Below are 11,321 nucleotides of genomic sequence, written 5' to 3' on the forward strand. Positions count from 1 at the left end.
GAGAGAGGGAGATGGAGGGAGAGAGAGAGGTGGAATAGAGAGGGTGACCGTTAAAGCGAGAGACAGAGACAGAGACATAGACAGACAGAGAGAGAGGGAGAGGCAGAGTGACAGTGAGAGGTTAGAGGGACTGAGTAAGAGAGAGCGCTATTAAAACAGGGAGAGGGTTGAAAGGCGGGCGCTGCAGCCCAGAGCTCCCGAGGTGCAGGCCCGCTGATATCACAGCTCAGTGTCACAGCAGCACTCAGACCTGCACAGTCGAGCGCAGAGGCCACAGGACGGAGCACAGGGCGCAGAGTGGAGCACAGAGTTCACGGGAGAGTTGAGAGTATCTTCAGAACTAAACGACGCAGGGAAAAACACACGATACGTGTCACCACTTCTGCGGTACTTAATTAATAAGCGCTATTAGCCATTCGGTGGGTTCATTTTCTCCCATCCATCATATGAAGCCATAGGTAATTGGGGCGGATGCATAACTCATTAAGGCTGTGACGTAAGGTTGCCATGGCATTATGCATATGGCCTGTTTGTCCTCCGTGTCCGTGACCTACACTGGAATGGACTGAAACATACCATAATACTGTGGCTGCAGCCGGCAGAATGCTGAACACCGAATCGTGTTCGATGTCTCATGCATTTCAGATGCTGTGCTTCACTGTGCAATGCTGCACTCTCCACACCACTATAGCATGTAATGCTATATAATATATAGGATACACTACACTGTTCTGTGCTACATAATATACAGGATATACTACACTGTACTATGTTATGTTATGGTACGCTATACTATAAATACACAGTACTAATACTACTATTGCCCTGCTAAGCTATATATTACACAATTATACTATGCTACACTAGGTTATACTATACGATTCTATGTTATGCAATATGATATACAGAATATACTAAACTGTTCTGTTCTATATTATATTATGGTACTCTATACTATAAATACACAGTAATAACACTGCATTATTGCCGTCCTATGCTATATATTATACAATAGTACTATGCTATACTATACTATACTATGTTATGCGATATTATATACAGGCTATATTACTATTTTGTGCTATAGTATGTATTATGTATATTATGATACTAATACTGCAATAACGCCGTACTATATTATATTACACAATAATACCATGTTATACTACTTTATTCTATACTATACTATATAATGCTATATATTACCCAATAATACTATGTTACACTATACTTCCCTCACACCATCGTACTCTGCTATCAAACTGGGCCTGGTAGGGGGTTGGATTCAGCACCCCCTCCTTCATCAGCTCTTTGATTGACTCTGCTTGAGAACTCATTTCCTCCTCCTCGTCCGCGGTGCCTCCGTCTGCCGTTCGACCGTCAGACAGACCCCGCCGTACAAAGTGAACCCCGGGAGGGCGAGGGGGGAGTGGGATCGACCAGACGCCCCCTCCCCACCCCCCGCCCCCCCCCCACCGGACCTCGAGGCCTATCAGAGACTGTGTGGTCAGGAGGGGCAGCGAGGGGGTGGGCCGAGTTTACACCCAGCAGAACGGCAGCCAGCACCCTGAATAATGCAGCCCTCCCCAGGCCGGCCCGCTGTCAGTCGGCTGAGCTAGCGGCCGGCCTGCCTTAATCCGGCTTCACTCCAAAACACATTGATGCAGCTTCGTGTTGCCGTTTCCTCTGTGGGGAGCGGCAAACAGCAGCCTGTCCAAATTCGTTCTGACACCATCCTCAGGAAAAGCTTTACTTCTCCTCCTCGCTGCGGTTGCATAATGAAAGGCGCCCGGGAAGTGCATTGAAAAACATCCATTTGCAGGTAAATATTTAGTCTGCTTACCGTCAAACTTTGCATGTCTGGAGACGAAGGTGCTCCGTAATTCATGGCTCGTCTCGTCGACCAGAGTCTCGAAGTCCTGCTTGCTCCGCGGTCCGAAGGAGTCTTCCATCTCCTGCGTGCAACACGTGTTCCCACGAGAACACACCCGGAGATGCTCGCCTGCAGGCAGGAAACACACCGCTCATTACACATCCTGGCATCTGAGATGTGCAGTGTGTGTGTATTAATATATATGTGTGTGTGTGTGTGTGTGTGTGTGTGTGTGTGTGTGTGTGTGTGTGTGTGTGTGTGTGTGTGTGTGTGTGTGTGTGTGTGTGTGTGTGTGAGTGTGTGTGCGTGCGTGCGTGAGTGTGTGTGTGCTTGTCCACAGATCTGGAACAAACTTCAAGAACATGTGAGGTCAGCTTTTATTAAAAATATATATCTGCACTACATATATGCTCTTAGCATCTTACATGAACACCAGTGTGTGATTTTCATTTCATGAATTGTACATTTCTCCTATCTTTTTAATGATTTGGCTTTGGATGTTTTTACATGCGAGTTCTTCCTTTGTAAAGCACCATGAAAGGCCTGGTGTTGGAATGCTGCTATAGGAACACACTCTCCTTGCCTTACAATGCATCCTCTCTATCCCTAAGCATCCCTCCCTCAGGAGGAGGAGCTAATCGATAGATGATGTCACATGGTACACATCAGCTATTCTGACTGGTTAACGTGCGTTTACGGACGAGCGATGGAGATCGCCACATTTAGAAGTCAAACTCGTGCACATTCACTATCGTGATTACCATGACAATGCAAACGTTCATTATTTTCCGTTGCATTTGTGAATGCGCAATTCCCAAATTAGCGAAAAGCGAGACTATTATGCACACAAAGGCAGAAGCAGTGAAGAAAGGGGGGGAAGATGAATGCGAGGGGTTCAACAAGAGGGTCACATTATCGTCATTTTATAAAGGCAGCGGGCTCCCAAAGCAATTACCGCTCCTCCGGAATATCCAGACGTGTCCTATTAACCTGGAGCCCGCCACGGAAGCAACGGAAAACTACCCTGGAACCGAGGACGTATTGTTATTTATATTGTTTTTCCTTTATTTCTGTATCAATACGTGAGCACAGAACTGTATTTCCTTCTGCTGGTAATTGTTTAGTCGTCCCAGGGTGGGAGCTGCCACTGACTGCAGAGCCAGCCTCTGCTCAGCTCTCTTCACACTCTGCTGCAGAAATTGTAATTTAATAAAACGGGGAAACATTGTTATGTTTCATGAGTAACATTTTAATCAAGCCTATGAAGGAGTTGTGTGAGTGTGCTGCAGTCCTCTGGCTGTTGGAACTAGAGAGGTGTCTTTGGAGGGGTTGGCGGCAGGGGGGCACACTGGGGGGGGGGGGGGGGGGGGGGTGGGGGGGTTATCAAAGTCACTGAGAGATGGAAGACGACGAAATGCATCTCCTTAAAAAATATCAGCCTGCTCTCTGATATTGCATAATTGATGACAAAGGGGGAAATGCCGAAGTGAATCAAAAGTTAATGATCTACATCACTCTGCCCTCTCCCCAAAACAGAGCAGAGACAGCCGCTGACTCAGCCAATCGCCTGTCAGCTTCTCATTTCACACCGCCTCGAATCCAATATCAGCTGCGGTCTGGCGCTCGAGACGCGACGCGGAGACGCTCCCGCGGTCACCGCCAGCCCACGCCGGCCGCTGATCCCTGACATCGTAAACAGAGGCCCAGGGAGAACAACAGCCAGCCTGATTGCCAGAATCCAAGATCCATATTTCCCCCCTCACATGGAGGTGTGAGGAGATGATATCCGCTTGGTCCCGAGGAAAGGTCAACTCGGAGAATCATCATCGTTTAAGTGGATTCATCATGAAGAACAAATATGAGTCCTGAAAGTGAGCCCCCTCCCTCAAAACTCTCTAATCCATATACATCTGATCGATGGCTTTACAGCAGAATGACTGATGCCCTGCGAGTATCACGACCGCGATCGTTAGACATTAAGTCGAGGCCACAGTTCCACAGCGATAAAGTTGTGACCTAAGCCTGATTATCCATCTTTCTCTTCATCTTCTTAACTTTGCACGAGGCATTTAAACAAACTTAACCTATGAACGCCATCAGGCGCCCCGCGTCTGGTCTGAACTTATCTCGGCCGCGCTCTCATCTCAGAGTTACTTTGAAGTTCTCCCTTTTATCGACGGTTGCAAATCATACGAGCCGTCCCTGAGCTAGCAGCACACTGCAGTTATTGGCTTTAATGTTTAATGTATGGCTTACAAATGATGGTAGCGCAACGACGGAGCCGGAGCTCGGCTGTTTGCAATATGCATGCGGGGAACGACGTCAGGGCCCTGGACTGTTTACACTGCGGAGATGTAACATGTTTATGCTAGTTATATGTATGTATAGTTAGTTCTATCTTTATGTATTTAGTTATATGTATATGTATTTAGGTATATGTGCATGTAGTTAGTTATCTGAATATGTAGTTAGGTATATGTTCATGTAGTTAGTTATCTGTACATGTAGTTGTATAAATATATATATATACATGGAGCTACTTATAATGCGCATGCATTTGTAGTTTGAGGTGGGAACCACGGATTATATTGATGATATACAAAGCATCAAACAAACTGAAACCAGAACTCATTAAAAGAAGAACTCAGTAGCTTGTGGCACAGCTCATAAATCAGTCACTGATGTCAACAAACAACATCCTTTGTATTGATATCAATACACAGTATAGTAGTATGTATAGTAGTAGTACTAGCTCATCAATATACAGTAGAGTACTACATCGTAGAGCTAGTCAATGCACAATATGGTACTACACAGAGATGGAAATTAACTTTTTTGCCCACCAGCCACTGTGGCAGGTAGATTTAAAAATCTACCAGCCATTCATCTTTTTTACCAGCCACTTTTTATACGCTATATATTTTTTTAATATATGAGTACATTTTAAACAATATAATAGTAACAATAGATAAGAAAAGTTACTATAAGTGACTAACGTATGATAGTAAGCATAATTGGCCCTTAACACTAATATTCAGAAAAAAACACTGCCTCAAAAGGCTATTGGCTTAAGCAATACAAGTAGAGCAGGCATATACTTGAACTTTATACTCTGAACTTTTAAACGTTGCAAACTCCAAAAACTTAATGATATATTTATGTGGCATTCAGTCCAATGCTGAAAATATATCTGTGGCATTCAGTAGGCCAATGCTGTGGTAAAGTGTGTAAAGTATGACCAAGTGTTTCTTTCTGTTCAATAGATAGAACTTTATCAATCCCCTTTAGGATAAATTTGTTAATGTTTGTCCCTATAAAACAATAATGGTAAAATAATAAATACAAAACACGACGGTAACTGTGTAAGTCAAGCCGTCCAATCCAAAGGCTCTACTTAACCACTCCCCCTACTCACTTCCACCAATGCAAAGCGAACAGAACTGAGTAGGGGAGGGCGTAGCCTAACTAGTTTGTGAACGACCCAGGGAAACGCAACGCATATTCAATGTAAACATGTATGAGGCTTTAATAAAATCCCGGACGATTTTGAAATTCCGCCACACATTTTTTAAAAGTGTCTCAAAAAGAGGGCATGTCCGGGCAAAAGAGGACGTCTGGTTACCCTACGTATGGGTAACCGATTTGACACCTACCTGTAACACTTAAATAGCGGCCCAAATTGGTGGGGGCTATCCTGGTAATTTCTCTGCTTGAGTAATGCGAACTGTGGCGTGTGCATGGGTTGAATTTTGTGTGTCTCACGCCGAATGCGTGAGACTTGAGAGCCCTGTTACCGATATATTATCCCGGATTCTGACAGTCGCAATTCAGCAAAAGAGCCGTAGAAGAAGCAGGGGGCCGGATGTTGGCAGTAATAGTTGTGGAACCGTGCAGCGCCGTATAACGAATGTATTAAATATGCAAATTTGATCGGACCTGATTGGAAAGTATTACCCGACACAGTGGCGGGTGAAGTGACACAATTCACCCGCAAATGGCGTGTGGCGGGTGTTAATTTCCATCCCTGGTACTACAACAACAAGCTAATCAATACACAGTATAGTACTACATCTTAGAGCACATCAATACACAGTATAGTAGTATGTATAGTAGTAGTACTAGCTCATCAATATACAGTAGAGTACTACATCGTAGAGCTAGTCAATGCACAGTATGGTACTACAACAACAAGCTAATCAATATAAAGTATAGTACTATATCTTAGAGCTCATCAATACACTGTAAAGTAGTACAACGAGCTCATCAATACAGAGTATAGTACTACATCTTGGCGCTCATCAATACACAGCATGGTACTACAACAACAAGCTCATCGATATACAGTATAGTACTACATCTTAGAGCTCATCAATACACTGTAAAGTAGTACAACGAGCTAATCAATACACAGTATAGTACTACGTCTTAGAGCTCATCAATACACTGTAAAGTAGTACAACAAGCTCATCAATACACAGTATAGTACTACATCTTAGAGCTCATCAATACACAGTATGGTACTACAACAACAAGCTCATCAATACACAGTATGGTACTACATCGTAGAGCTCATCAATATACAGTATAGTACTACATCTTAGAGCTCATCAATACACTGTATAGTACTACATCTTAGAGCTGATCAATACACAGTATGGTACTACAACAACAAGCTCATCAATACACTGTAAAGTAGTACAACGAGCTATTCAATACACAGTATAGTACTACGTCTTAGAGCTCATCAATACACTGTAAAGTAGTACAACGAGCTCATCAATACAGAGTATAGTACTACATCTTAGAGCTCATCAATACACAGTACAGTACTACATCGTAGAGCTCATCAATACACAGTATATTACTACATCTTAGAGCTCATCAATACACTGTAAAGTAGTATAACGAGCTAATCAATACACAGTATAGTACTACATCTTAGAGCTCATCAATACACTGTAAAGTAGTATAACGAGCTAATCAATACACAGTATAGTACTACAACAACAAGCTCATCAATACACTGTAAAGTAGTACAACGAGCTCATCAATACACAGTATAGTACTACATCTTAGAGCTCATCAATACACAGTACAGTACTACATCGTAGAGCTCATCAATACACAGTATATTACTACATCTTAGAGCTCATCAATACACTGTAAAGTAGTATAACGAGCTAATCAATACACAGTATAGTACTACATCTTAGAGCTCATCAATACACTGTAAAGTAGTATAACAAGCTAATCAATACACAGTATAGTACTACAACAACAAGCTCATCAATACACTGTAAAGTAGTACAACGAGCTCATCAATACACAGTATAGTACTACATCTTGGAGCTCATCAATACACAGTACAGTAGTACAACAAGCTCATCAATACACAGTACAGTAGTACAACGAGCTCATCAATACACAGTATAGTACTACATCTTAGAGCTCATCAATACACTGTAAAGTAGTACAACGAGTTCATCAATACAGAGTATGGTACTAGCTCATCATTACACTGTCGTGGACAAATCAAAGCTTTTCCAATTTCCAGCTTTGGAAGTATTTCCCGGGGGGGTTCACTCTGGGAGAGAAGCAGACCCCCTCTGGGTGTCGTGAGGCCGTTACGCTGAGATGGGGGACCGAGCGCAGGTATATTACAGCGGGGGGGGGGGGGGGGGGGGATAAAGCCGGCCCTTCACAACATTGATGAATTCACCGCTCTCGCTCGCCCGTCTGAGAGAGCGGGGAGAGGGGGGCTGTAATACAGGCTGGGGTCAACCGGTCTCTGCTGGCCCCCGGAGCCCCCGCACAGAGGGCCCTCCATCAGACGGGGCGGGGGGGGCGTCACCGGGACAATAAAATGACACCAGCAGCAGCATCTCTCTCTCTCTCTCTCTCTCTCTCTCTCTCTCTCTCCATCTCTCCATCTCTCCATCTCTCCATCTCTCCCTCTCTCTCTCTCTCTCTCTCTCTCTCTCTCTCTCTCTCTCTCTCTCTCTCTCTCTCTCTCTCTCCATCTCTCCCTCTCCCTCTCTGTCTCTCTCTCTCTCTCTCTTTCTCTCTCTCTCTCGCTCGCTCTCTCTCTACCATCCTGTGTGTCTCTGAGGGTGTCCAAGAAGCTCAGAACATCACTTAAAAGGTGTCAGTCGTATATCAACATACAGGAGGAAGGAAGGAGGGGTTTCGAGGCACCCCAAGACACTTTTACAAAGGGGGGGGGGGGGGGGGGGGCGTCCTCTTCTCCAGCCAAGGTGAGTGCAGCACTTTGGTCTCACAGATGATCTGTCAGTGGAGGAGGGGGGGGGGGGGAGGCACACTGTTCTGTGTGTGTGTGTGTGTGTGTGTGTGTGTGTGTGTGTGTGTGTGTGTGTGTGTGTGTGTGTGTGTGTGTGTGTGTGTGTGTGTGTGTGTGTGTCTGTGTCTGTGTGTGTGTGTGTGACAGGTCCTTTACAGAACACTAGGTAATGGATGTGGCCTGGGTACCAGAGGAATCTGCAAGCTCATGCTTTATTTGCTCTGGCGCATGCGTCTGCCCTCCCCCCCACCCCCAAGCTTCCCGGGTCGGGCCAATCACAGCCCTTTATCTAATAGGGGGCGGGTTTAACATAATGACTGACCAGAGGAGGAGCCTACGCCATTCAGGCATTTACATAAACAACAGAGTCTTTTGCTGCTTCTGATTGGTTGGTCTGATTGGTTGCGGGTCTATCCAATCGCATCCAGAGGCATTGTGGTCCGCGCCCGCAGATAATGACCCTTGGAAATCAAAAATTAACGGAGAGCTTCCAGACCGATACGCATATGCAAATGACCCTGGCGAGGTCACGCTATGAAGCCCGTGTATTCGGAGAAGAATGAATCCAATAATGATCCCAAAGTATTCACCGTGCGATTCGCCGCCACCACGGCTCGTTACCGGCGGGGGGGGAGGGGGGGGGGGGGGGGGGGGATTCTGGGGGTGTCGCGCCCGGGGGGAATGCTTTACGTAGCGAGGCCACACAGTAATTACTGTGAATCGCCTTCTGTGCACGCCCCCCCAACAACCACTGTCATCAAGTCAGAACTGGGGGCGTTTTTACATAGCGCTGGCTGCAGTATTTTTAATAAGTTGTACTTTTGCAGTCCACAAACAGAAGGTCAGAATCGATACAGAGATGGAGCTCTCCTGCTGGGTTTGGGCATCAGTATTCAGCCGTCTGGTTGGTATTTCACCAACACGGCATATGGAGGAGAAACTGTCAGATTTGAGAACATAGCAGCAACAACTTCTCAAACAAAGTACACTCTGGTTAACAAGTTCCAGTCTTGTGTAATGTAACGCACAAGATGATACCACACGTTTAACTCTCTCACTCCTCAGGCTACACTTCATTTTCGATGTTGTGTGACATCCTGTCGAGGTTCACACAAATTAAACTATGATCTCAGGAATACAGCATTGGAAGACTCTTCCAGAATAGCCTTAACCCTCAGATCTACAGGCTGATCTCTGAACAGTGTCTTGGACTGATGGCCACCTGACCTTCTGGAGAGTGTTGCTGCAGGCTGACCCCAGAACAGCGTCTGGGACTAAAGTCCACCGGACCTATACTGGAGAGTGCTGCTGCAGGCTGACCCCAGAACAGCGTCTGGGACTAAAGTCCACCGGACCTATACTGGAGAGTGTTGCTGCAGGCTGATCTCTGAACAGTGTCTGAGACTGAGGTGCACCTGAGCTGCAGGTGATTCCAGGATCCAGGGGCAGCCATACTTCAGCGCCCCAGACAGAGTCATTCTACCCACTAATAGCCCCCCCCCCCCCCCCCCCCCCCGCCGCCGCCCTCCAGCCAGCCGTTGGTCGTTAAGAGGCTCTGAGGGCAAAGTAAACGGACCCAGCCCAGCACTGACACTGGCCACGGCAAACGACGACCTCTCCTCAAACTCTCCTCCTCCACCTACCCTCTCTACCTCTCCTCCCCCTCCTCCAGCCCCTTCATCTCTCCCCCACCTCTCCTCCCTCCCATCCAGCTCCTCCATCTCCCCTCCCCTCCTACCCCTCTCCTCCCCCTCTCCCCCACCCCTCCTCCACCCTCCAGCCCTTATCGTTACTCAACAGTCAGGTCAAACTCAGACGGGGGAGAAAAGTGCTCGGGTCTATATTTTATGGCAAAAAATTGAGCCATTGTTAATAATAATTGTTTTTTTGATTGATAACCTTAATATCATGGTGGTTATAATCTATAATCAGCAATCAATTCAAATCGTTTCGTTGAGAAATCGCTTCAGTGTTCAAAAACAAATGGGCTTCAAGAACACGCTCTGATGGTTCCATCAATGGGAATGAGAGAAACATCGGAGTCTCGTGGTTATTCAAGACGGCTGAAAGGAGTGTGTGTCGTCCTTGTCTCATCGTCAGCTGTTGTCAGGCGTTAGTACATCACTTCAGTAACTGAGCACCCAGTGTTGTCATTAGGATCATATGGTGCAGCATCACAGTGGAAGGAGTCCCATGGATCGCTCCAAGACCTCCCTATTCCCAGCACGCTTTTTTGGGTTTTCTCAGTCCTACGTAACAGAGTCTGATAGATTTCATCGTCCTCTAGAAATGTACTGCCGCCGTGTACATCACATAGAACATTAATGATGTTATTTATGTTCTATGTACATAAGAAAGAACCTTAATTATGTTATTACTGTTCCATGTACATCACTTAGAACATTAATGATGTTATTAATGTTCTATGTACATCACATAGAACATTAACGATGTTATTAATGTTCTATGTAGATCACATAGAACATTAATGATGTTCTTAGTGTTCTATGTGTAATATAAATAGCTTTTATTATGTTATTAATGTTCTATGAAAATTAATGATGTTATTAATGTTCCATGTACGTCACAAAGAACCTTAATTATGTTATTAATGTTCGATGTACATCACTTAGAACATTACTTATGTCATTGGTGTTCTATATACATCACGTAGAACAGTAATGACTTAATGAACACAGAGAACCCATAGTAAATAAACAGTGCATGTAGCCATCATTCAGCACCAGCCAACATGCTGCTAGTGTTGAACCTGCAGTCAAACCGGACTATTTAAAAACACAAAGCGTGTCCGGCCAGCATCCTGCGGCGGCCGGCGATGAGTAAAGTCTTGTGATTAACGGCGGTTGAAACCTAATTGCCCCCTGCTGTGAGAACTAACCTTTTGTTTCAGCACACAGAACACACTTTTGCATTGTTCCTTTTTCGTTCACACTGTAGGCACTATTAAAACACACTCCAGGCTGCTTGTAACACTGACGGCACCATCAACAACACCCCTTCCCACGCCGTCTTTTAATTAGCCCAGCGTGTTCACGGTAACATCTCTACGTCAGGACCACCGTCCGTCCTGGTCCTCTCCTCTCCTCCTCAGTACCCCCCGCCTCCCCATCCTCCCCCCAACAGCTTCTG

The 11,321-nt window shown here is 45.5% G+C and overlaps 1 protein-coding gene across 1 annotated transcript in view; it reads right to left on the minus strand.

Moving 5' to 3' along the window:
* Window positions 1-244: 244 nt before the first annotated feature.
* The window catches only part of LOC115533476 (glypican-6), a 22,573-nt gene continuing 11,496 nt past the window's right edge, over window positions 245-11,321 (minus strand). The window contains exons 2-4 of the mRNA XM_030344025.1: window positions 1,844-2,002; window positions 1,251-1,366; window positions 245-250 (exon numbers count right to left, since the gene is read on the minus strand). Of these exons, the coding sequence (XP_030199885.1) occupies window positions 245-250; window positions 1,251-1,366; window positions 1,844-2,002 (281 nt within the window). The remainder of the gene's footprint in view (window positions 251-1,250; window positions 1,367-1,843; window positions 2,003-11,321) is intronic.

The sequence above is a fragment of the Gadus morhua genome, chromosome 20 (assembly GCF_902167405.1).
Source record: "Gadus morhua chromosome 20, gadMor3.0, whole genome shotgun sequence".
In the NCBI taxonomy this organism is placed as follows: Eukaryota; Metazoa; Chordata; class Actinopteri; order Gadiformes; family Gadidae; genus Gadus; species Gadus morhua.